The following is a 27,308-nucleotide window of genomic DNA, read 5'->3' on the forward strand; positions in this document are numbered from 1 at the left end:
CGCTGCAAAGGCCTTAAAATCTTATTTTTGATATTGATTTTTAATTCACTTCAGTTAGGATTTTTAGGGAGCATCTAAATGTGCCTATAATTAAACATCTGAACCAGGACTCCTGGTGTAAATGAACGCCGAGGACAGATCCGAAGTGTTTGAGGTTTGGAGGGTAGGAAGAGCAGCTGTGCTCTGCAGACTTGAAACCCACGAGGCTCTCCGGCCTCCAGAGCCCACGTCTCCTCAAGCCTGTTTGCCAGGATAAAAGTGTGAAGGTTAAACAGAAAAGTGTGAGGGGAGAGAGGGGGAGGGAGAAACTCTGAATTAAATGTGAGGAGAAGGGAGAGGTACATGTGGAGATGAGAGACTAGTGTTGTTTTTGTCAGCCTGTTTCAATTTTAGTTATAGTCTTGTCTTTGGATCGAGCTATCATTTTAGTTTTTATTAGTTTTAGTCACATTCCTTCTCCTTTTAGTTGTGTCAAGTTTCAGTCGACTAAAAGTCTGAGCATCTTAGTCTTATTTTAGTCAGAATGGTCCAGGACCATTTTAGTCTCGTTTTAGTCAATGATTGTATTTAGCCAAACCCATTTTACAATTCAAACGTTATCTTATTTTTATATTATTGTTACCTTATAGACTCAAGAAATACATTCATTCCAGATACAGAAGACTCTTATTTGAGTTTACAACATATTTATTTTTCCGCATTTCTCCCCATCTTTTTCTTTTCCAACGACACATTGGGTTTTCTTTTCCACGTCTATGTAGAAAAGTGTATCCAAAGATGGTTCTTCTTCTTCTTCTCCCAGCCCCAGAGCAGATCCCTGCGTTTCTCTACTTAACTTTGTTTTTACTTGACGTGAACCTAGAGCTCTGCGTTAACGGCATCAGCCTCTAACCTGCAGCTGCATCTGCTGGATCTGATTCCCCGCTGCAGCGACTGGGATTGAGGACGTGACGTCACCAGCAGCAGAACTAAACTAGAGGAAACTACTGAAAACATGGACATTAAGGATCATTGTTAGAACAATTCGTCTCGTTTTGGTCAAAGAAAATGAAGACACATTTTAGCAGAGTAGAGTTTTTACTTTGTAATTTACATTTTAGTCTTATTTTTATTCCCCTACGATATTGCATTATATATTTAATTATCGTTATTGTCACATGACCAGCATCTTAGTTGCATCTCGTCTCGTTTTCCTCAGCTCATAAAGGTCCGTTGATGACGATATTTAGTCATAATTTTCGTTGACGAAAGCAACTTTACGAGAGATGGGGCTGTGCGATGGAGGAGGATGGAATAAAACAGGTTTTTATAAGGAGACTTAAAGAAGTTTGACACAGCGTCTCAGTAACGACTCCATCAGCAACCGTAAAGTGAAAAACAGGATTGTTTTTTATCACTATTTTTCCCAGTTTCACCCAGATATTATGGCAGTTATCTAACCATGATAAGGATCATCACTTGAATGTGTGGTCGTGACGACACACGGGTGGAAGGTTCCGGTCTGCGTTGTGTGTTGGAGTGTCTGTGGACCACTGCGCCACCATATCCTGGAACTTTCAAACCAGGCTGTTCTCGACGCTCTCTAAGCATCATGGGGATTAGGAATGAACTAGTGTTAACGTGTCACTGACACACATAAGCTCCACAGTTGATCAAAGCGTTCATCCTGGAACTCAACAAGTTTGCAAAAAGACTTGACAGGAAACTGGAACGACAACATCAATAACCTGCCGGCTGCTGAGGAAGACGTGTTTCTGCTGCTTAGTGACAACGCAATCGTTGACATTAAAACTGTTGCAATGCTCTGCAAAAGAGGCATTGAGAGAACCAAATTAAAAGTGATTACTACCCTTTTTAAAAAAAAAAAAAGTCATTCAAATCTTTATTTTTAGATTTTAAACAGTCAGAACATTAACCATGAACAATACAAATATTCCTTCAATTATGTTAGCCGTTACATTTTTTGTTCTGAATTTTTTTGATACATTCGAAGTAATTCTTGAAATTGATATGAAAAACAGGAAAGAAAGTTCGACCTGTGGAGAATTTGGTTTTATGTACGTGAAATTTTGCAATTAGAATAATCAAGTTAATTAATTGTTGCATTTTCCATATTACTATATTATAACAATATATCTTTGGCATTCACATTTATTGGTGTGTTGGAATATGATGTGATGTAAGCTTCAATTTTTTCCCAAAGAATCTGGGAAAATTTACATTAAAAGAAAAGGTGCCTAATCGTTTCCACTTCGGTTTTACTAAATACACAACATCAATATTGACACATTTTGAGACAAATCTGTTAGCAGGGTAAATGGGTAGAATTTTATATTGAACTTCTTCCAATTTATTTGGAAGGAGCCATCTTATGTTCCAGTTAATGTCAGAGAGGGAGGAAGACCATAAAAATTTTCCTCTACGCGTGATTGTCCTTTTCGTGAAGAAATAACTTGAGAATCGATTTTTCAACACAGGCCTAGTCTGAGAGCTGCGTCAGGCTGCGCTTACAGCAGACCCCCGAGCGGTTCCTCTGTAGGTGGGATTCACCTCTACATGTGTGAGAGTCCGAGGAGTTTTTTCAATTTTCCCCATTTCATGAAGTGTGCTTTGATACTAAAAGCCCAAACAAATCAGGACTTTCTATGAATATAGCTTTACTGTGGTCTGTAAGGTCCTTGTAACGGAGGAGCTTTCATGCAGCACTAGCCAGCGCTGGGTTCACAACCAACCCGTGCTCATGTTGAGCTGCACAAACCCGAGTAAGATGACCAATATTTCTGCTGAGTGGACAAAAGAGAGATGGATTACTAAAAACCTGCAGCAGGCGTGATTTACCACAGGACTCTTTCATGAGAATGCTTTACCAGGAGAGCTTAATTTGAATTTCTGTTGAACGTAATCGATGCACTGAGCTCCTTTTATAAAAACCTGTTTTATTCCATCCTCCTCCATCGCACAGCCCCATCTCTCGTAAAGTTGCTTTCATCAACGAAAATTATGACTAAATATCGTCATCAACAAACCTTTATGAGCTGAGCGTGTGTGGGGCCACGAAGGGATGAAAGAGAGGAGAAGCTGCAGGAAGAGACTGAGTCACGGGTCGGCAGTGTTGTGCATGAACGAGTTCAAATGAACGCGTTTATTGAACACGTTAATTTCTATGAGAACGTTGAACTGAACGCAACATATTTGCAAATAAAGAACTAGAACGTAAACTTGTTCATTCTGCAGATAACAAACTGGAATTTGAACTGTTCAGATTATGTGAGTTTCAGCTTCACTGTTTAGGTCCAATTATTACGGAATACATTTCACAAGCGGGCACATTTAAAATACTTGACGAGACGACGTTACACTACATTACCCACAATGCAGTGCACACACTAGCATAGCAACGGCCACAAGCTCCATGGCAACGGCGGCCCGAGCCCGGTGCAGTCTTTACATGACCAGTGAAGAGAGAGGCGTTGCAGACGCAGCGTCAGCGAGTCGTCAGATGATGATCCGCTTATCATTATTTGGGAGAATTTTACACATTGTCTCCCAAAGAGTCTGACGGTAAAAATCGGACCTTTCTGTGCAAATGATGTCCACCTACGCCGAGAAAACAAGTCAGAGTGTCTGCCTCGTCAACTTCACATTTGAAACGTCATGTGGAGTTAAATCATCCGTCCAGTGTGAGAAAATATCTGCAGTCCTTGACAATCAAAAAAAGTAATCAGGAAAAACCAAGTAGACCCCCAACTGCCCCAAATGACCCCAGTCCCACTGCTGCACCTTCAGGGGGTTGATTTCCCAGCAACAGGTAGACACACTGATAATGGACTACATTGTTGGAGATCTACAGCCTCTGAGTAAAGTTGAAAAGCCACTAGGACAATACATTATTGTATTCAGTGAACAGTTTTAGGATAGGGGGGCATTTCATTCGTACTTCTCACCTAAAAATATTGAAATTAACTGAATTTGATCTAGTCCAAAGTGAAAATGGTGAACTATGAACATGAATTATTAATTTTTAAACTATGTGAACTGAACTTTGAACTAGTTTATGAGAAGTATGAACTTGCACAACACTGCGGATCAGTTCCTGGAGGTGCTCATGTAACACCATCGGTGCTGCGTGTTGCTGGTTGCTCACTCCTGAATCATGCTGCTCTCTGTCGTCGCACACGGTGTGACGCACGCAAACCCTTGGTGCACGTTGTTCATCCTCTTCATTCATACATTCATTCATCCGCTTTCGAGATGAAGCACGTGAATGGTGAATGTACACCACACATGTGGTGACGCTGAACCGTGGGTGTAAAGAGCGCACAGGAGTCCTGATGAGACGGAGGGAAGGGATCCTGCAGGAGACCAAGTCCACAGCAGATGCCCTCTGCTGTAGCTTCTCATCCAGTCTTTCTCATCTGAGCGTCACGTTGCCCTGCAGTCTGCTGATGAGGAATTCTTTTTGTTTTCTTGCAGGCTTCTCAACTTTGTGATGAATTAATCAAGCAGTTTGAATATATGGAAGCTCCAGGCTTGTTTACAGAGCTTTCCTACCTAAAGGGAAATGCTTGACTCTGATGTACAAAGGATTTTTCTTATTCTTGTGCGCCTGGGTGCAGAGAAATCCAACTGTCAGCCGTTGTTAGGATCAGGCCACCACTGCTAGGTGCTGCACTTCTATCCTACGTAGCTCCATACGTACTTTGCACTTGTTGACCTGCTGCTAAACTGCATTTGTTTACCTCGGTCCTCCAGCCTCTCCGTAATGATGCCGGGGGTAACCCAGCTGGTCGTAGGAGGTATCGCCTCTAATTAGCCCTCATGAGACGCCAGCAGAACGAGTCAGCGGGTGAACTGTGTGCAGAACCAAGATGTACGTGTGCTTACATGTGCATTTGTGGAAAGTTTGGTAGTCCCAAACTTCTCCAGAGCTACGAACAAACTTCTGGCCGTAAAAGGAGCTTGTAGGGACACGCGACGGGACGGCGTTTGGACGGATTTGATGAGCATGAATGTAACGTTAACTGGCATCACAGGTTAGCATACGCCAAGTGAGCCAAGCCAGAATAGCAAATTGATTGAAACATGATGGGTGTGTTCCAGCCGGCCTGTTGGTTCCGCCCATTTGTAACACGGCAGCGTGCAGTTTGTGGGGATTTGTCCAGTTTTTCTTATGCAGTCTGGTTTTGATACGTAAAAACTGAAAGGTTTACAACTTCATGTTATGACATTTAATCACCCACTGAATTCTCTCTCTCTCTGAATCCTCACGATTTCTTAAAAGCTTATTTCAGCTTCCAATTCCCTGGGTTGCCGGCTTACAACATCTTCTTTTGATTAAAATGGTTCATTATTGAGCATAAAACTTGTATCTTCAAATGCAGCTCCTTTCACTTTCTTGTCAATTGCAATTCCTGCCTCAGTTTTCGTCCTCTTCAGCGCTCTCCTGGTGTTTGGTGATGTGCATCCCAACACGCAGCATGTGCAGGTGCTGAAAAGGCGTCGCTACATGTGTGCTACACCTGCTGCCACGTGTTTGAGTGCATGTCGAGGGGCTGTGTTAAGCGCTAGAGCTTCCTTGGGCCACGTGTTTGTGGTGTTGATCACGGAGACGCTCCGGTGGCCGGCATCGGGCAGGGACACTATGGCAAGCCGTTTTCATACACTATGGCAAGCCGTTGCAGATATCCGCAATTCAATTCTTCCTAGTCAAAAAGAGCATTTCAGATATCTACAATTACATTCTTCCTATCCACAATTGTCATTTCAGATATCCACAACGTCATTCTGCCGAGGACAAATTACGTCACTTTTAACATTCATGTGTGTGGTTTCTAATTACACATATCTACAATTCAGTTGCAGATATCCGCAATGTGCAACTGAATTACGACTAGCTGTAATTCCAGTTTCAGATATTTACAATCTAATTCTGACTAGTCATAATTCCAGTTCAAGATATCTTTAATTCTCCTCAATTCAAGATATCTACATAATCCTTTTTAGATATCTTAAATTAAGTTTTGACTAGTCAGAACCAAGTTGTAGATATCTTGAACTGGAATTATGGATAGTCATAATTTAATTGTAGATATCTATAATCAAGTTATAGATGGATTTTAATTAGAGATATTTCAAATTGGAGATATATCTTTAACTTTCATTCTGCCTAGTAAAAATGTAATTACAGATATCTTGAATTAGAGTTTTGACTAGTCAAAGTGATGTTATAGACAGGGCTGCACATAAGTGGGCCGCCAGAGCGCATGCGCCGTCAAAATCCACAGTGCGCTGTCAATCTTGTGCTGCGAAGCGCATTTGCGTACCAACAGCTGGGGCTCATATTATTGGTTGTGGCCAGACCAGAATATTAATATTAAAACAACTATTGGGAGAGCTTTTCCCCAGAACTCCCACTCAAAGTTTGTACTGGCCAATCACAGCGCGTCCTTACTCCCCCTCCATGCTCGTTGCGGCGGTGGGTGGGGAGGAAGAGAGGTAAGGATCAGCTTTACTGAACAAACCCCGTCACGTCTCGTCAAAATGTCCAAGAAGCAAGCGCCATTAAGTAATTATTTTGGCGTTCCACCACCACCAACTACAAAGAGACGCCAAACTGAACCACTACCCGTGGATAGAAACAGAAAACATGTTTTCGCCGAGAAGTGGCTGCATGATGCACGCGGCGACGCGCACCATACGTTCGCGGTCCCGCGTATCCTACCCCGTAAGTTCTGCGTTGGTGCAACGCGGAACCATAAATCAGCCAGTGTCCGTCACTGCGTGCAGCAGTTACCTGCAAGACGCTGCTCTCTGATTATGGCTCACAGTTTATGAAAACCCCAAATAAAAAATAAATTAGAGAATATTTTATTAAATCAATAAACAATTTCATCATCAAAATTATAACAAATAAAGGTTCAACATATCTTGCTTTGCATGTAATAAGACTAGGTAATATATTAGTTTCACCTTTTAAATTGAATTATTGAAATAGATTAACTTTTACACCATATTCTAGTTGAATTATTGAAATAAATTAACTTTTACACAATATTCTAGTTGATTATTGAAATAAGTTAACTTTTACACCAAATTCTAGTTGAATTATTGAAATAAGTTAACTTTTACACCATATTCTAGTTGAATTATTGAAATAAGTTAACTTTTACACCATATTCTAGTTGAATTATTGAAATAAATTCACTTTTACACCATATTCTAGTTGAATTATTGAAATAAATTAACTTTGTAAAAGACTATATTGAGCCATTCATCTTTATACAGTAAGTGAATAAATATCGTTTTGCCTATAACTTATTCCTGCATCCCTCTTTTATCGATCCGGCGAGACGGGTCACCGCGTTTTGGAGGCCCAAGTCACATATCCAGGGGCTCCTCTGAGCACCAGACCAAAATAATTATGTGCAGCCCTGGTTATAGATATCTTGAATGATGATTCTGACTAGTCACAATGTAATTACAACTAGTCAAAATGCAGTTGTAGATATCTGCATTGTTAATTCTGGATAGTCAAACTTAGCCATTAAATGTTAAAACGGCTTGCCATAGGGACACGGTCAACAGTGGTCGCAGCAGCAACGCATGGGGGGGGGGGGGGGGCTATGAGGGCGTGACGTCCAGCAGCTCTGTCGTGTGAGTGTGATGCCTAGGTCAGGGTTTATACCAACATCCATCTGCTCAGAGTGAAGTTGCAGCGTCATATGTGGTGCTTCAATACCCCGACAGCTGCCACTCAGTGAACTGGGCTTGAAACACAAGAGTCAGCTCTTCATCTGCTGCCTGGACCGGAGACAGCCAGTTACCTGCTGGGCAGGTTTTGAGATGATCAGATGCTCCTCATCAGGAGGTCTGGCTGCTACCATTTGTGCATCATGAAACTGGATTTCTCTCTTCCTCCCGGGCTTAAGAGAGCAGGGGGGCACAGGTGGCGAGGAGTTGGGCTGGAAAAGTGAGGGAGGGATTAGCTGGAGGGCGAGGAGCTGGGAGGAGAACTGGGGACGCACATCAACGCTGGGCTCTCTCTTCCTGGTAGTGGAATGGCAGAATCCGTGCACAGTAGTGTAGTGGAGACCCATCCAACCTACAGCAGCTGAGCTCTCCACCTTTAGCTCTGACGATGCAAGCGGAGCATTAATGGAGGCGTGAACTTCATGTTGCTCTGTAGAATAAATGTAGCTTCGGCATCAATAAAAGCAGGACGACCAAATCTAGATGGAGGCAGAGAAAGATCTGATCAAGGTGGCTGAAGTCTGTGACTTTGGATACTTGTAGAAGAACAGTTTTCCTGTGTGATTCAGTCTAAAAAAGATTGTTTGTACAAATCAGTTTGTTTTTGCACAAATACACAATAAAAGTAATCTCAAGTCGATTTACAGAGAAAGTAAACATGTTGAATGCCGTCAAATTAAATGTATTCCAATTACTGAATATTCCAATTAATTAATTTGTGATATACTTCATATAATACCAGTTAATAATCATTTTTAAACAATCTAAGGACCCCACCCAGAGTGATTGCACTGAACCAGCTGGGGTTTTGAGTTACAGGGGGTGGATTCAGTGAGCCTGTGAAAGTAGCGTGTTATTGCACATCTAAACCACAAGTTTGAGTTGTTTCAAGTTAAACACGTTTATGCTTTTCTTTTCTTTTTTATGTTATATTTATTTTTTTATTATTTATGCTTTTATTTATTTTTATATGAACCAAGTCTCACCGGGAACACCAGAGACTATCTTCGCCCACATTTGACTCTTTTATTAAATGTAAGAAAAAAAAAAAAAGTTTGCCAACACAGGTCTTTTTATTTTATTTTTTATTTAACCTTTATTTAACCAGGCAAGCAAATTAAGAACACATTTCTTATTTACAAGTGCAGCCTAGGGGCGTAAGGGGAGGGAGCTAAGATGAAAAAACAAAGTTATATAAATACACAAAAAGACATTAAAACACAATACAAAAGATAAAACAAATAATCAAGTAAAACAGTCAGTATGCCTGAAGGAGGACTAAAGGCAAGTGCAGGAGTCGGTTGTACTTAATAAAAGATGTAGTTTGAAGGTGGAGATGGAAGTCTTTAAGTCTTTAAAATGAACGTTACGAGTTTCTCATCTCCTCCAGAGAAATGACCCCAAATACTCTTCCTGGCTAGTTGGTGGGTGGTGGTTGCTGTAAAACAATCCCATGTTAATGCAGCTTTAACTTCTTGAGGACGGGTTGTTATTCTGTCCATTTATATTATTATACAGCATTCAGGCTAGTGATGAGTTTTTCAAGTGGTGCTTGGGTCCCTGCTGGCGGCTGCCGTCGTCTCATGTCCTGAACACCGTGCAAATGCATGAGTATGAGGGAGGGAGGCAGGGAGGATCTGCTTCTTTAACTCCCATAGCTAACTGGTTGTAGGAAGAATACACATGGAGACGAGTTAAAAGAGTGTTTATCACCGACTGCTGGTACAGTGAGCTCCTGAGACTGCTCTTGTCAGTTCTTCCTGCTGCCTCGCGCCTTCTCACCTCAGCTCCCCCTCCGTTCACAGTTTTCCTGCCTGTAGTTGCTATCTTTGAATAATATATTCTTCACACTTTTTTTTGTTCTGTTCTACATTATGGTGTTTGTGGAAATGGAAGAAAAAAGCCACCTTGCACCTCCTGCTAGCTTTAGTCACTTTTCACTTAATACATAGACCCTTTAAAATCTCCCAGATTACTGCCTACCTGACAAACAGACACAGTTTGTGAAACTGGATAGTTTTGTGTCTGACTAGGTGGCCAGCAGCACAGGAGCACCACAGGGGACGTTACTCTCACCTCTCCTCTTCACCCTGTTCACCTCAGACTTCCAGTACAAGTCAGCGTCCTGTCATCTGTGCTGTGCTCTTTGACAAATAAAACTCTAATCATCATCATCTGCAGAAATACTCAGATTACTCTGCAGGTGTGGGTTGTATCAGTGGGGGACCAGAAACTGAGGGACAGAGAACTGGTGGTACGGGAGATCCTTGGGGCGGCTAGGGGAGATCGTTCAGACCTCTACAGGAGATCCTTCCGTCCACATCAATACATCTCTACAATAAAATCTGTTTGATGAGATTTAAATCAAGGTGACTGCAATAATTAATTTCCCTTCAGGGATTTGAAGTCACAATGGTCTATTGTTGAATGCAAATTTAATGAAAATATGCCTTTTTTTTTTATACGTCATGAAACATGCAGTATAGTAAATGCCAACAATTTTAAATATTTAATTTTAATCTTTTTTTTTTTTTTTTTTTTAACCCATGACTATTCATGTAACAACATTGATCTGTTTTTCCCTTTACTGATGTTACTTCACATTCATTGATCAGTATTTCCAAGAGATGAACGCTTCTACCATGACATTAATTACTGACCCACTTAAGAAAAAACACAAAAGAGTGGGTTTTGCTTTGCGGTCTTGTAGAACTAAGACCAGTGCTAGTGCTACCCTTGTTAACATGGCTCAGTTGTAGTTCTTCAATTCTTACATCTACAACTGGTACAATTTATCTTCTAAAAAACAACACAAAATATGTAATCGCAGAGTACTGTACGCAATTTATATAAAAATGAATGCATATGGGCCGCTCGGTAGCGCAGTGGGTTAAGCGAGCGGCTCATATACTGAGGCTACAGTCCTCCTGCAGCGGCCGCAGGTTCGAAATCCCGGCCTGCGCACCTTTGCTGCATGTCATCCCCATTCTCTCTCTATCCCCTTCCTGTCTGAAACTTGAATAAAGGACCACTAGAGCCCAACAAAATCTTTAATAAAAAATTTAAAAAATGAATGCATATAACATACTTATTGACAACTGGAGGTCTTTGTGTAATGGTCCAATTAATTGGAGATCAAGTCAAAACTAAATTAATTATAAACATTCATAAATAGCAGAACCATGTTAACAATGAAGTGATAAAATGACTCCTGTGACTATAAACGGTAAGCATGTAACTGTGACCTGATCAGCCCAACCCATTCATTCTCCCTTGTGAACTGGTTCTGGTCCCCCTCCCGTTCGCAGCCATCCCACTGGCATGAAGCGTACCAAACGGATCACAGCAGGCCGGGGATGGGCTTAATGTGGTTCCTCATACAGGAAGATCCATTCCCGATTGCCTGGTCATGCAAGCGCTCATTGGTCAATGGAGTTGGTAACACATTATAGAACCAGATTTGTTCCAGCTCCACGGGGACAACACTCCAGCGTCCATGCATGTCATCATGGAGGGTTCTGGAATCACTGTCTGTGTAGGCCTCAAGTGTTTGCTCTTACAGATGCTTCTGCAGCGGCTTCAGTGTTGATACCGGTGACCGTGGCCATGGAGATCCAGTCCGTGGGCGGACATAAAGCTTCTCGGCATAATTACCACTTTCACTGCTTAAGTTTCCTCATCAGTCTGATTTGAGCACCGAGGACTCAAGTGCACGTCTCTGCAGATGTACTTCAGTTGGCCTGCCTTCCTCTCACATCCACACAAACGCCATCGCCCCCGCCGACCTCGGTTTGACATTAGGCTGAGTCCCAAACAAAGGGGAAGTGCTAACAACAAGGGTGCCAAGTTTGTGTCTGGTGTGAGTGTGCGTGCGTAGTGCATGTTGGTGTGTGTGTGTATGTGTTTGTGTTGGAGTGTGGCTGATTGTGATGGATGAGGGAGCAGCGCGGCTTCCAGCAGATGCAGGCTGTCTGTCTGGTAGAGCATCTGTTTGTCTGTCGTGTGTGTGTGCGTGTGTGTGTGTGTGTGTGTCCACCTGAAACGTATCTCTTTTGAGTTTCCGGTCCTGTCAACTCCTAGGACTGAGTCAGCTGAGCTGTGAGAAGTCATTATTGGTTAAAGCTGATATTTTTCAGTGGTAATACCTCGCTGACATCATCTAGCGGAGCTGTAACCTCAGGGTTCTTTTCTTCTTCCAGGAGCTGTGGTGCTCCCTTCTTAAGATTGTTGGAGTCTCAATGAAACTGGCCCGCCTTCCTATCTTACTGTCAGTTCTGCCCTCATGGTTTGTGCAATAGTAAACAATTAAAATAATGTCTTGTCCAATCCTTAAGGAGACATTTAAGGATATAATAGCAGCACTACCAGTGGGCATTGATGGCATTTTTGGCTGCCTCCAATTTATCTATTTATTCCTTCATTTTTTATGGTCAATTTCCGTGTTCCTACTAAGATCTATAATCAACCACACAGTTGAGATTTTTGTTTAATTGAGAAATTAACTCCAAAAAGCCATTTAAACCATTTAAAAATGAAAAAAGGTATGTTTTCTGAATAATTGCAGCAGGTTATAACTTATAACGCTGTATGTCATTGAAAATCCAATAAAATACAATGCTCTGGGTTTTGTTCATAGTGGTTTGATGCCTTTAAATTCTCTTCATTTTTACACTGCATCCACTTCCTCTATAATTTATTTGATTTGATTTTTCCCAACTGAAGGACGTCTTTGCTGTGAATGATATTGTTAAAATGATTGTGTACTTTACTGGACCCTCACAGATTCAATCCTCATGGAATAATTCCCTTCTGTTGTCATAACAACAGCTCGTCTCCTCATCTACTTCATCTTACGCAGCCACGGTTTCTTTTTTCTGTGAATGCTGAGCACATTACTGTTGACAGTAAAACCTGAAGCATCTCAGTGCTTCAGCAGATTTCCTCAGCACCATGGAGGTAAATAGTCTTTTGATTTCTGCGAGGACATGTACTTGCATCTGTCAAACATTTACTGATGGGTCCTTTGTGGGTTTTATTGGGGCCTGAGTTGAGACGGATCCGTGCAGTACTCGGGGATGAATCTCTCCGCATCTGAAGCTTTTATTGTGTTTGCTCTCACACGGGACCTTTCCCTCCATCATTGTCTGTCTGAGAGTGTGTGTGGGTTTGTCAAAGTCTGAGAGCAATGAGACCTCAGATGAGTCAGTCAGCAATTCCTCAAAGCGGTGGAACATACTACATTGGCCGGGTTGGAGGAAATGGCAACGAGATGGAAGCCAACATGGCTGTCTGTTTCTTTCTTGCTGTTTTTTCCTCCCGTGCAGAGTTGTGATGAGTAAAGTCTGAGTAAAATCCCACGCATGGAAGGTGAAAGACAGAGGCTGCCCACCTCTATGTGATTGTTGCTCCGGGTTCATTGGCGACTCACTGCCATGTGAGCGTCGCGTCTCGCTCTACTTCCGTACTCTGTGCAGGGTGTTCAAGTTCTCGGCTCTAAACCTGAAAAACTATTAATGAAAACAAAAGTTGAAAGGCCCTGACTGGGACCCAAATTTCAACTGGAATGATTTATGGACTAATATAATATCATCTTCCAGAAACCCAGATCATCAGCTTATTCATTATCAATTTGTACACAGAACCTATTTAACACCTTGCAAGCTTTACCATATGAAGATCCTGGTTAGCTCTTTATGTACATTATGCTCTCAGAATGAACCAGGAACCTTCATGCATATGGTCTGGGAATGCCAACCTGTTGCAAACTTCTGGCAACAGGTTGCAACTGCATTATCGTCGATAACAGCACAGAATATTCCAGTAAACTCTCAAACACTTATTTTAAATAATTTATCCACAATTAATGCTTCACTTTTGGCGCTTTTACACTAGTACCTACTCAGCGCGACTCGACTCACCACACCCCCGTTTTGCGCTTGTACACTAGTGGGTGGAGGCGGGTAGAGGCGGGTAGAGGCGTGCCGAGTAGATACTTTTTCTGTATCTACTCTGCCGAGTTTCTAAGCGGCTGAGTCGGCCCTGGATCTGGAACGACCAGATCTACCAAGCGCCTGGTCACGCTCGTGGTTACCAGCTGAGTTTTCATCAGCGCCGACACAAACAAACAAAAAAACTTTTGAAGCCATGCTAGCTGCTACCTCTGCTAGCTTTCTTTTTTCCACTTGGATGGTTGTTTGCACAAAACAAAAACTACCAAATATTCAGATTTATGTAGTTGGATTTGACTTTTAAGCCTGTAAATTAAAAGAAGTAACATATTTTCACATTTTATAAAACAGGAAAAGTACCCTTTCAGCTTGTTTTCTTTTAAACCGATAACCTTTTATAGTGGTTTTAACTAGTAATTATTATGGAAACGGAGCCAGATCTGGGTGACTTGCACAATTAATCCGTAACAACGCACACAGAAATGCTCTCATGGGTTTGGCCTGATGATCTCTCTGCCCGTCTGCATCTTTACGGCCGTTAAACCATCTTTCCCACTGGGTTTCCAGTTTTCCCTCATTATTTAGAACATTGGCCTCGCCACTTCCTGCACCCTCCCTGGGACTGTTGTGACACTGCAGGGAATCGCTCGCCCCTCCTCTAATCTGTACCCCACACAACCCAACATTACCTCCCCAGAAGTTCCTGCAGGAATGGATATTTCTGCGTGTCTGTCTCCGCCTGCTCTGCTGCTAACGGGCCCACATACGGGCGTTGTGGTAGTACTTCCTACCTCCTCCTTTCATCATCTCTCTCTCCATTTTCCTCTCCTTGTCTTTCCTGGGAGACCTAATCAGATGTGGCGGTCTTAATGTTTTCCAAGCCAGTGCCTTCACCGTCGCAGTGGTGCTAATAGGTCTGCAAATCACCCCGAACACTCTGCCCAACCTTTTTACAGCACTGATGTGTAAAGACTTTTAGTCCAAGATTACTGAATAGTCTAGACGGATACTTCAACAGGACTCAGGCCCAAATTTTAGCAATTGGCAATTACACTGGCATTTTTGTAGGAAAGAGCCACGGTATGTCTAAAATGTCAGGAATGTTGAATCAGAGTAGTAGTGCAGATAATTTTAAACAGGCATGTAGCCAACATCTATTAGAAGAGGCAAAGCCTAGGAAACCACTGAACCTACCAAACTGAATAAAATAATTAAAAGAAGAAAGGTTAGATGGGAGCTGGACGAGACTGGGACACCTTCTTTATCAGATGTTGGCTTTTCAGTGATAAAAGGTGAATGGTTATGTAATGCTGTGTTGTGCTGTTTTTTTCCAGGTAAATGTGTAATGCCTGTTTCTTTGCCTAAAGACTTCATCCTTTTTAAAACCAAGTTACAAAAGCACGTCCTTGTTTAGTTGTTTACTCCCTGCTCCCTGTGTCTCTGCAGCTCGCACCGACTGACAAGAGTTTGGAGTTTGACAGAGACTTTCGCATCCGGCACTACGCAGGGGACGTGGTGTAAGTATCTCAAAGTCTGCTTCATTCAGGACATGCTTTTACCCATGATGCATCCTCTCTCCAGCAGTTCCGCATTTGCATGCCTTGGGGTTGCGGACAGAGCTTCTTTAAGGGAAAAAAGACACTCATTTGGAGTTTGTTTGATTTATTTATTCATTTTTAAAGACATTTCAATCGTAACATAATTAATAGGTAATATTCTTATTTCAAACTGTACCACTTTGCCTATTCGACTCCCTTTTTCCTCAATATTTTGCCAGATTACAAATTCTTCAGATTTAAGGACCCAACATGTCGTTGCTTCCCTCCTCAATACGAGACGTTGTTTTCTTTTATTTCATTTTCAGTCCAAAACACAATGTATTTGACCAACAACATTGATATCATGTAGACGGCTGTGAATGCATACCGTATGTATTCACAATGGTTGCAGTGAAATGGCATTGTTCATTTTACTCGTTTTACTAGTTTTAAACCACATTTGCACAATAATTCTACATGTGACACGTAAAAAGAAACACATCGTAACTTTCACAGCTTGTGCCACACTTGAGTTAGTGGTGAAGCACAACCCTTCAGATGTAAATTACACCCAATAAACCTAAAAAGACGGTACTGCTATACGATGGAGCATAGAGTATGTAGAGTATGTTGCCGTAAGGGCACATATTACAACACATATGGCGAACTAAGTTTACACTATTACACTGTAAACAAACTCTCAAATACTTACATTTCGCTCATCTCCACTTCAGCTGCGGTCAGTTGGTACTGATACCCCTTTTAGGCACAATCCTATTGTAAGTCATGGGTTTAACTGGGCCAGGTTGCTCGAGTGCAACATCGAAGGGAAAACTGAAGCAACATAACAGCCAAGGGCAGGTAATATACCGATCAGGAGTCACGTTATAAATCCTCTTTGTCGCTTATCAGATTCATAAACTGTGTTTCAGTTTCACTATGAGATTCTTTGCTTTGTTTACATTTATTTGAGTATTATTGCAAGTTGTTTGTTGCTGTGTCAAGTCCTGGTACAGTCTGGAACAACTGGGAAAGCAGAACTTCACCTTCATCCTTCTCCAACTTCTTTCTAAAGTTCTGAGCAAAATTGTATTTATATATTTAAAATGTAAAAAAAAATATAAAACGTAGTTTCTTTTATATGTACCCCTTTATAAAGTAATAACTATTTAGGAGAAAATCTTAAAACTTTCATCGTTGAACCTGTTCAGGGTCGGGTAGTGGGCTGGGGCATATCCTAATGGTTACTGGGTTGAAGACGGGCGACACCCTGGACAGGAGAACGACTAATTTTACAGTTATATTTTTCAGATATGAATTCATGAGAGAGGTGAATATTTATCGTGTGAATTGACGCCACAAAAACGGCTGCCAGTGCTTGAACTCAGGTAATCTCATTGTCACAGGAAACCTGGCAACTAATCTCCGTTTGGTGAGGATTTTATTTAGCCCAATTCTAAGAAATCATTTGATAAAATGTCCATTTCTATCATGTAAAAACTAGGGCTGTCAAACGATACATTTTTTTAATCATTTATTCACACATTTTTTGCTGTTCTAAATTACCTTAAGGTCATTTTTTTTATGCTTTTAATACTGTTAAAAACATGAGAGAGGGCAAATATGCTTGCTTTATGCCAATGTTTATTCAACTTTCCACCTGAATGTAACATTCCTTCATAAATACAAACACAATATATTCCCCAACTTTACACTTGTAAAGACTAACTTAAGATTCCTTGTTCAAGATCAATGTAAAACAATGAACCATATGCATCACAAACATTGTACAAGAAGTGCATTGGTCAGTTAAATTTTCCATGCAATTATGTCTAACCAAAACTGCAAGCTGCTATCCAGCGTTGTCTGCTTTTGACGAGGGGGGGGGTGCACTCTATGCATTGGTCGTGTGTTTGGCTGCAAGTGGTATTTGAGACTCGACATACTTCGATGGTAATTCATTTCAAATAACTTTAGTCTTGTCCAGCGAACCATCTGGCATCTTTTTGAAAGTGAACTCGCCGTTCAAAAGTCTCTTTTCATTCTCCATCTTTCCTCACTTTTCAAAAAAGTTCACGCAGTAGTCCACCATACTTTTCCTCAAGCTACGGGTGCCATCGACCGCCAGAAATTATATAATGTGCGTTTTTTTTTTTGTTTTTTTTTTAAATCCTGTTAATCGTGCGTTAAAAAAATTGTCGGTGTTAAGAGGACGTTAAGTTAACGCGTTAACTTTGACAGCCCTAGTAAAAACATAAAGGCATGTTTTTAAAGTAATTAATGAAGGAGACAATAATGCCCAGACTTGTGGGCAATGCACAGACTTAAGCACTTAAATAACATTTTAATCGCATGATGCACCTGCAAACATGATAAGACCCCTTCCACACCCCAGAGCACCTGCACACAGATCACACGATTAAATCACATGTGCTAAGCCTTCTAAGTGCTCTCATGGAGGACTGTTGAGCCCATTTGTGAAGGCAAAGTGTGTGCGACCCAGGGGACGACTCGGGGCGGAGGAGCGGGGCCCGGCTGGCAGGTTTGATTGATCCCTGAGCCACACTTGGACTCCAGGAGGCAGAGAGCTCCCCACATCTCACAGCGTGGCGCAGAGCAGCTCAGATACTTCTGGCAGCTTCATCACAGATGCACTACATCATGCTAAAGTGCAATTTAACCTGAAGCTCCGCGGCACAATGAGGCTCTGTAGTTGCACAGCATCCATTTATTTTCCGGTGAACCACAGTTTCTGTAATTAAAGTACCAATGTTAACTGGTAAAACACAAAGCAGAGCAGTGTGTACGAAAGCACTGCGTCTGCCCATGCATTAACCCCCCCCCCCTTCTCTTCACAGGTACTCGGTCGTGGGTTTTATCGATAAGAACAAAGACACTCTGTTCCAAGACTTCAAGAGGCTGTTGTACAACAGGTGACAGGCACATTAAATCACTTCCACACACTCTGATGTGTTGCTTTCTGCACAAGACACAACCGGCAGAGGATTGCAGCTTGTCATGTAGCAGCGCCTCCTTTCCTCAGCCTGATGGGAATGTGAGAGCTGATCAGTTCTCACTGGTGTAGGCAAGTTAGGCGAGGCAAGTTTATTTGTGTAGCACAATTCAACCCAAGGTAATTCAAAGCACTTTACATAAACATTAAAAGCGGCAAGACACAATTAAACAGTAAATAACAAATACAATGGGAAGAAAAGAGGTAAAATAATAAAAAGCACAAGTTTTTAAAAAGTAAGAGCAGTAGAGTACAGCAGGTACACAACTCATTCTTAAAATGGCAAGAATTACGTTTCTATACGGTCAAAACGTACAAACAACGGGTCAAATACAGTATTACAAAAGTAATGTGTAACAATTCGTATGGTGAATTAAACCAATTTGACAATTCTATGCCACAATGCCTGTTTCCAGGTCTTATTTCACACAACTGACGAGAATTACGTTTCTACGTTTCTGGTGTATTCTGTCTTGTTCTTGGCATGTAAATATATGTTTGATATGTTAGCATCATGTCCCATGTTTTGTATTTGCATATGAACGGTATTATTTTCAAATATTGGCAGTAGTTTTCTAGTGTTTGTCAGCATCAGTCTTCATGAAAACGGTATCGTACTGAAATGCAACTTTTCATTAATTTTGAACATGTAAAATGATTAAAATAAAGTTGTTTCATGTATCTGATGGTATAAATTTGACATTTGCAACAGTACCAACAGTGTCCTGAAGGCCATGTGGCCCGAGGGCAAACTGAGCATCACTGAGGTGACCAAGCGGCCGCTGACGGCAGGAACGCTCTTCAAGAACTCCATGATCTTACTGGTGGATAACCTGGCATCCAAGGTGAGAGGTCTGGATTAATGAATCATTTCATTCACAATTTCTTAGATTCAGTATTCAGCCCACCCTAAAGCCATACAAATAAGTCACATAGATTTCCCTGGAAATGAATTATGAAAGTGGAAGGAGGCTTTGTGACCTCAGAGCCTTTAACTTCTGCATCAGTAGAAGGTCAGGTCTTGCAAATGATCACTGTTTTAAAGGGGATGTAAATGAGATGTGAAATGGGAGATTAAATAGATTTATATTTGGTACTCTGAACAAACATGTATTAATATGTTGCCTTTTATTGGCAATTGAAGACTGTTTTGTCAACGTCGAGGATGTATCAAGGGCAAAGACTTGCTGAGTCAGCACTGGAGCCAAATGCAAGACAGCTGAAGCACGCCCTGCACACCACACTGCACAACAATGTCTGCGTTCCTCATGTAGCTCGCGCAGGGATCAGGCCACACCTAGGCCGAAGCAAAGCCGTCATCTTACATTCTAGCAGCACGGTTACAGAGTCAGCTTTTAAATCTAGGTTCCCTCACATAGCTGAGGGTCTGCCGGGTCTCCTTTTCATTTTAACGGTTTGTCCGTAACACCGTTGTTGCTTTTGTACACTATTGACACCGTCTCTCCATAATTACCATCCCCAACATTTAATGAATAAAGTCTAATTTTTTAGCTTTCAGTCATCGATTAATCCTCACTGAAAAACACAACATATGTTTGTTAACAAGCTAGTTTACAAGGAACATATGTATGAGTTAATGAATGATGCACTGGAATGTTATATTACTATATATTTGTAGTTTTAAAAAAATGAACATGTATGTTGCAGAAAGCTTTTCTCAGAGATGAAGTTGCACTTTCCTGCACATTATATATTTTTGCACATTTTTGCACATGCTTGCATCAAGGTGACCAGGAACCTCTCAGATACATCTCGCATGCTTACTTCTGTGACTGTGGGCATTCACATTCCCGTGTCGTGTTCACAGTTTGTACTGGATGATTGGTCTACGCATTCTCTTGTTATTAACCCACAGTCACATTATCTTTCCCTCTGTAGGAGCCGTATTACGTGCGCTGCATCAAGCCCAACGATGTCAAGTCCCCTCTGCTGTTCGAGCACGAGCGCTGCCTTCACCAGGTGGAGTACCTGGGCCTGCTGGAGAACGTCCGAGTGCGTCGAGCTGGCTTTGCCTACAGACAGACGTATCGTCGCTTCCTGCAGAGGTACTCGTCGTTATGAGCAGCACGTGGGCTGCTTGCTCAAGTGAATTCATTCATTTATTTCTGTTTTTGGTTATTTAAAATATTGTATTTTATTTATTTATTAATATGGGAACATTTTATACCATAAGTTACAGAAAGTAAATTCTCACAATTAAGTTATTGAAGGAGGTAAATTCTTTTTTTTTTCAAAAGTTAATTTCATGAGGTCTAAATGAATTATTGCACATGTGATGTCCGCTGTATAACAGGTGAGATCTTAATCCAGACAGACACCCTAAACCTCATAAAATAATACTTTGGTTTATGAGTCGAATAAAACCAGATATTTTTGTGGAAATGTAATTTAGCTTGAGTGATTTCTGATGGCTGGATGCCTGGCTCTGGCCTCTGAGACCATACAGTATATAAGAAGATATGCTCTCCACATTCTGCAGCTCTGCCCTTTTTCCCCACTCACCCACTGACAGAAATCACGGTGGACGCAGGATTAGGTAACGAGTGTTGCATAACCTGTGAGCATATCATCCAGAAATATCACTCATTTCTCCATACTGATGCACAGTATGTGAGGTTGGTGCATCACAGCCTTGCAAGTGACTAAGATTAGACATGTACTTGTGATTCACTTATATTTATCTGAGTCCATTTATTTAACATCAGAAAGATCATACAGTCCACATCCCAGGGAGAACACACTGGAAATGGAAAGAATGAATGCTAACTTTTCATTTCTTGTTATAGTATTTTACAATATACCATTCAATTCTGCTGTGTGACTGAATTATTGTAATATTTAAAGCAACTGAATACAGCAGCTGGAGTGAATACTCTTTCAGGTAAAAAGTGTAGGGCACTTACAAGTTACACAAGTTATGTTTCTCCTTTGAGATGTATTATATATTATTTCAATGCCACCGGGTAATTTACGAAGAATCAAAGTTTCTTAGTAACCTGATATGAAACAAACCTTCAAGTATTTGCAATGACCTCAGTAAATGAGCAGTCTGAAGATGAAAATCTTTACCTAAAACAGTATCACCAGTATCTTCAAGGGAATCCGGGGAAACGGGGAAAAATAAATGTGTACTGCAGGTGAAATGTGTAGATTTTAGGAGTGTAAATATACACTAATCTCCCGATACGGTACGATACACGATATTGAGGTCATGATAACGATACGTTATTTTAGCAGTATTTTTTTAACAAGCCATTTTAGATTTAGTCTTAGTCTTTTGGACGAAAAAGCTTATTAGTTTTAGTCACATTTTAGTCATCTCTATATGTGATAGTTTTAGTCTAGTTTTATTCGACGAAAGCTCAAAAAGGTTTTAGTCCAGTTTTAGTTAGAAAAAGGAAAAAATAAAAAAAATGTCACCAATATTTACAATAATAAAGGTATATTCTGTTTTAGCCTAAAGGTAGCAGACTCTACGTATGATGAAGCTGCACATATAACTCGACCAGTTTAACACATCACAACGTGCTGACGGAACATAAACACACAAAGAGAGGACCACACCGTCACTGAATGTAAACATGGTTAAACATGCTGCTAACGTTACAAAAAAAGCCAAGTGTGCTGTTCATTTAGACACATGGGGAACAGCAACACGTCTCAAATACTATATTTTCGGCTGCGTTTAAGACAGTCACTCAAACATGGGTCAATATGATAACTTATTACACTTGCAGCCCGACCAAAACCCCGTCATGTACTACACACAGGCTACCAGTAACACACACACAAGCTACTGAATTGATGTCAGCACATGAAGAAAAGGTGCGTCAACGAAATAATTTCGTCATCGTTGAAGAAAACAACACTGGCCCAGACTGCCCTTGTTTTAATGTTTAAACCCCAAATTCAGTGGGAGACTAAAGTGAAACATGTATAGTCCTGAATTAGTTCTATTCAATTTTATTTATATAGCATCTATTACAACAGAAGTTTTCTCTAGGATCTTTCCAGAGACCAGAACATGACTCGTGAGCAATTATTAGATAAACATAACATAAACAATGCCAGGTAAAAACTCCCCTAGTGGGAGAAAAACCTTAAGCCAAACAGTGGCAAGAAAAACTTCCCTTTAGGAGGGAAGAAACCTGGACCTGGATCATAAGGGGGGGCCCTCCTGTCGGAGGCAATATGGGCAGAGCAGGAAAAGAGAGAACAGACGGAGAGAATAAAGAACAGAGAAAGGAGGGCCAGGATGTCAGCAAGGATATAGCAGACATCTACACAGACAGGTGGAAGCAGCAGTGGGATGATCAGAGGGGGGGACTGCAGGTCAGCATGCAAACTACAAGAACGATGGACAAAAATGTCTTCTCCATGCGTCCAGCTGCCTTTTATAACGACGTTCATTGGCGCTATTGACTTGTCCTTTTGGCCCTGGCACCATGGAGAGATCATGGTTGTTGGTAAGCAGATAAAACGCTGATCTCACTATAATATCAACCACTCAGTCAGAATCATGTCGTCTTTCTCGATTGAATATAACTCGTGAAACCCCGCCGCTGTGTTAGCCAGGGCCATGTAGAGGGAGCACACAGATTCCACACCTGTATGACATCGCTGGTTTGCAGACTGTGTATTGGCAACACTTGTCATCATTATTAAAGTTATAAATAAGCTCAGAGGAGTGGGACATTGCCTGGAAAAGTTTGCAGTTTTCATTTCCTATCCTGTTTAGCACATGGGTCAGATATCCAGGTATCCATTCAGTTACTAGCGTCGTCATTTAGATTTGAAATACCAATAAGTTGTTTTGTGACGCCTCCCAGTGCTGCCTTGCCTCTCATTGCCACTGAAATCCCTCCTCCAGGTACAAGATGATCTCCGAGTTCACGTGGCCGAACCACGACCTTCCGTCAGACAAAGATGCAGTGAAGAAGCTCATGCAGGGCTGTGGGTTCGATCACGACGCGGCCTACGGCAAAACCAAAGTTTTCATTCGCACGCCACGTACTCTCTTCAGTCTGGAGGAGCAGCGCGCTGATATGGTGCAGAGAATTGTCCTCTTCCTTCAGAAGGTAGGAGCATGACGACATCCAAGTTATGTTTTTTTTTTTTTTTTTTTTTTTATTTTTGTTTGGAATGTCAACAATACATACATCTTTATCGCATAGTTACTTGTTTCAACACAGTGCTCCAATTTGTTTTTTTCCATTAAAAAAAACATGTTATAACAGAACACATGAACATGGGGTGTTTTCTTTTATAGTAATACAAGAAAATAGATACTTAAACAAATCTTGTTTAAAAGAGGTAAAAGAAAATTAAACAAAACATCATTTCAGGGAAATATACATTTTCCATTGCTCCCAGATGTCTTTGAATTTAGATTGCTGCAGCCTCTTTGAGAAAGTAATTCTTTCCATCACAAATATATCATAAATTCTATTATTCCATTCATCTATAGATGGGATGTCTGGCTTAAGCCATTTCTTTGTTATTGCTTTTCTTGCAGCTAGGCTCAGTATTCCAAATAAGTGTTTAGTTTCAGAGCTTACAGTGGTTGAACGTACAAGCCCAAGGAAGAGTTTGTCCCAATTTAAATGCAATGTCCTCCCCAAATATAATCACTGTGTGAATGTTACGCCAGAAAATATTTATTTTTTGACGGGCCCAAAACAGGTGGTAATGATTGGCTTCCTGGGAATGACACATCCTCCAGCAACTGGAAGAACCCATGTTATGTTTTAATGCCACCGTGAATGTTTGATGCTTGACGCCGCAGCGCCTTCAGAACTGGACTACTGAAAAGCCCTTGTTGTTAAAAGTTGGAACATTTCTTCCTCCTTAAATCTTTTTTTCCTTTGCCTTAATCCTTGTTGAACTAAATAACTGAAAGGACAAATATGATTTTGCAGTATTTGTTATAATGAAGCATCTCCTAAGTATAAATGTGTAATTGTAAGGAAAACACAGTGATCTGACGTTAAACAAGCTGCGCTGGTTTCGATGGCCGAGTCTTGTTTGCACTGAAACTCAGCGACACTCCTGCATATGAAGCACCAGCTCTGCTCAGTTGCACAAGCTCTGAGATATTTTCGGAGCTGATACTATCTTGTATTATTAACATTATCCTTAATCTCTGAGGGCGAGTGAGTCTCTGCTTGCAGGAGTTTTTGTCCCACACAGCACTTGTGAAGTTATTACCCGAGTAGCTTCGACATTCGTCGTTTCAGAGATTTCAGACTTTGTTCAAGGAAGCGTCCAATAGCAGCCCTCCTCATGCATCCACTGTCTCATTCAGGTGACTCTGATCTAGTTGTGTGAGTCGTTAAGCTCCCGTGTGGCTGGAGTTGGGACATATTGGCAGTCTGCAACGTTGCTGTTCCAGAAATGCAAGTTAGTTCACAGAGTACGCGGTCTTAAACTAAGATTGCAGTTAAGCAGGAAAATCAATAATTCTCTTCCTTTGAGCCTTCCCTCTCGTATTATTGTGAAACGATAACATTGAATTTTCATCTTGCCGATGGGAGAAGAGGAATCATCGATGCTGTCAGATGAGTCAGACTAACGCGCTGCAGCCTGAAACACAGCAGAATGCATTAACGTGTCCTTCCGTCCAAAATGAAAATTCACGCAGCGATCGTGTTTGAATATTGATCGCTGAGCGTCTCCGGATCTGAGTAGTCGTTGGCTCTCTCACGCGCCGGTGATCTGATGACACGTGGTTCCTGCGAGGATGCCAGTGTCTCAGTGTGATTATGCTGCGTTCACTGACAGGCGGCGGCTGAGGATGCAGATTAAACCTCAGACAGATATGGAGGCTGGTCTGTAAGTCTGGACTGAAGCTCTGTCTGGATATCAAATTAAGGATGCACTATGCTAATCTGCTATCTCTGGCTGACAGCCGTGCAACAACAGCGTCGACGTATTACCTCTGTGTGGGCGTACATGTGTGCAGTGTGTCCACATAAATCATCTGATGCAAAAGAGATTCCTCCACACCATGCTGGTTGGATGTAAACCTTCATTAAATTAAATACTTACCTGCTGTACTCTACTGCCCTTATTTTTCAACAACTTGTGCTTTTAATTATTTTACCTCTTTTCTTATCATTTTATGTCATTTTATTTGTTATTTAAGCGTACTCTTAAATTAAATACTTATGATTTTTGAAATCCGCGCAAAGTTATGGATAAGTCCTGAATGCAGGCATTGTGACGTAGAATTGTCAAATTGATCTGATCCACTGCACGAATCGGCACAGATTACTTTCTAATACTGTATTTGACCCGGTCTTTGTACGTTTTGACCGTATAGAAACGTAATTCTCGTCAGTTGTGTGAAATAAGACCTGGAAACAGGCATTGTGGCATAGAATTGTCAAATTGGTTTAATTCACCGTACGAATTGTTACAGATTACTTTTGTAATACTGTATTTGAACCGGTCTTTGTACGTTTTGACCGTATAGAAACGCAATTCTTGCCATTGTAAGAATGAGATATGTACCTGCTATACTCTACTGCCCTTACTTTTTAACAACTTGTGCTTTTTTATTATTTTACCTCTTTTCTTATCAATTTATTTCATTTGTTATTTACTGTTTAATTGTGTCTTGCCGCTTTTAATGTTGATGTAAAGCACTTTGAATTACCTTGTGTTGAATTGTGCTATATAAATAAACTAGCCTTGCCTTCTCAAGGTGCATTTCTTTTTTTTTATATTTTATTTTTATTTGGTTTTTCAACAAAAACAAAACATAAGACAGACAGGGTCATCACAGGTGTATAGAAATGCATGTTGTTAAAACAAGATTGAATGGGTCCGGGTTACATTTTTATCAAAATGTACTGGGTCCTTAGTGTCCATGTGTGCAGGTTGGGGTGCTAGAGGATTTTAGATCCTTTACTCTTTTCTTGTAGATCCTAAGCGTTCCGTAGGAAGATGGAAGATGTCTCCCATTCTTACATAACTCAAAAGTCCATTCTTTTTGTGCAGAGGGGAAATACAAAAACAATGGCATATTTCTTCTACCAAACACATATACAGAAAATCATTTTCGGTTCAAATAGGACTTCCATTTTTCCCAGTATTTTTCACCTTTCTTGGTAACATGTCTCAAAGAAAAAGTCAATCGTTCCATATTGTAGATGTCATTAACTATTTCAATCCATTCAAGGATTGTAGGAGATTCTTTACTCAGCCATTTCCTGGTTATTGCTTTTTTACTAGCTACTAACAGTATTTGTAAGAGGTATCTGTCCTGTTTATTGAGTCCCGTCGGTACATTTCCTAAATATATAGCACTAAAATTGAAGATAAGTTCTGAGCTGATTATAAATCTGATCTCTTTCACTATGTCTATCCAATAGGAAGATATGTTTGGACATTCCCAAAAAATGTGAAAATGACCAGCTGACATGTTACCGCACATTCTCCAGCACTGACCTTGTTCAGGGTTGTTACTTTGCGCTTTTTTAATACTTGGGGTTATAAAAAACCTTAAAATGTTTTTCCAGGTGTATTCCCTCCATAAGTCAGAGCTTGATGTTGTACACATTGTCCTACATATATTTGACCAGTCATCTTCAGTCAAAGCTATGTTAGCTTCCTTCTCCCACCTTAATTTTACATACAAAGTGGAAAGACCCCTTTCCAGTTGTAGAGATGAATAAATCTTTGAGATCAATTTCCTATTAGAATTACCTTTGTATGCATCAGAAAATATCTTAATCAAACCCGTTCCTTTCTCTCCAATAGTTTTAATATTTGTTTCGAAATGATGTCTCATTTGAAGATATCTGAAGAAATCACATTTCTCTAAATCATACTTTTTTGAGAGTTGTTCGAAGGTATCTAAATCTCTATTGGAGGATATCGTACAGTATGAAGTCATACCTGCATTTGTCCAAAGTTTAAATCTGTTATCAAATTTAGCTGGTGTAAATTCCGTGTCATGTGCCACCCAGCGTAATTTTCGTGCATTTCTTTCAAAATTTAGGTCTTTAAATTCCTTATACCAAATGTTTAAGGGGA

General features: G+C 40.8%; 1 protein-coding gene across 1 annotated transcript in view; it reads left to right on the top strand.

Annotated features, from left to right (window-relative positions):
- The window catches only part of myo1d (myosin 1D), a 140,307-nt gene that overhangs the window by 38,406 nt on the left and 74,593 nt on the right, over positions 1–27,308 (top strand). Inside the window, exons 12-16 of the mRNA XM_061708988.1 lie at positions 15,144–15,214; positions 18,094–18,168; positions 18,961–19,093; positions 20,148–20,314; positions 23,140–23,347. Coding sequence (XP_061564972.1) covers positions 15,144–15,214; positions 18,094–18,168; positions 18,961–19,093; positions 20,148–20,314; positions 23,140–23,347 — 654 coding nt within the window. The remainder of the gene's footprint in view (positions 1–15,143; positions 15,215–18,093; positions 18,169–18,960; positions 19,094–20,147; positions 20,315–23,139; positions 23,348–27,308) is intronic.

Source organism: Cololabis saira, chromosome 19 (genome assembly GCF_033807715.1).
Source record: "Cololabis saira isolate AMF1-May2022 chromosome 19, fColSai1.1, whole genome shotgun sequence".
NCBI lineage: Eukaryota > Metazoa > Chordata > Actinopteri > Beloniformes > Belonidae > Cololabis > Cololabis saira.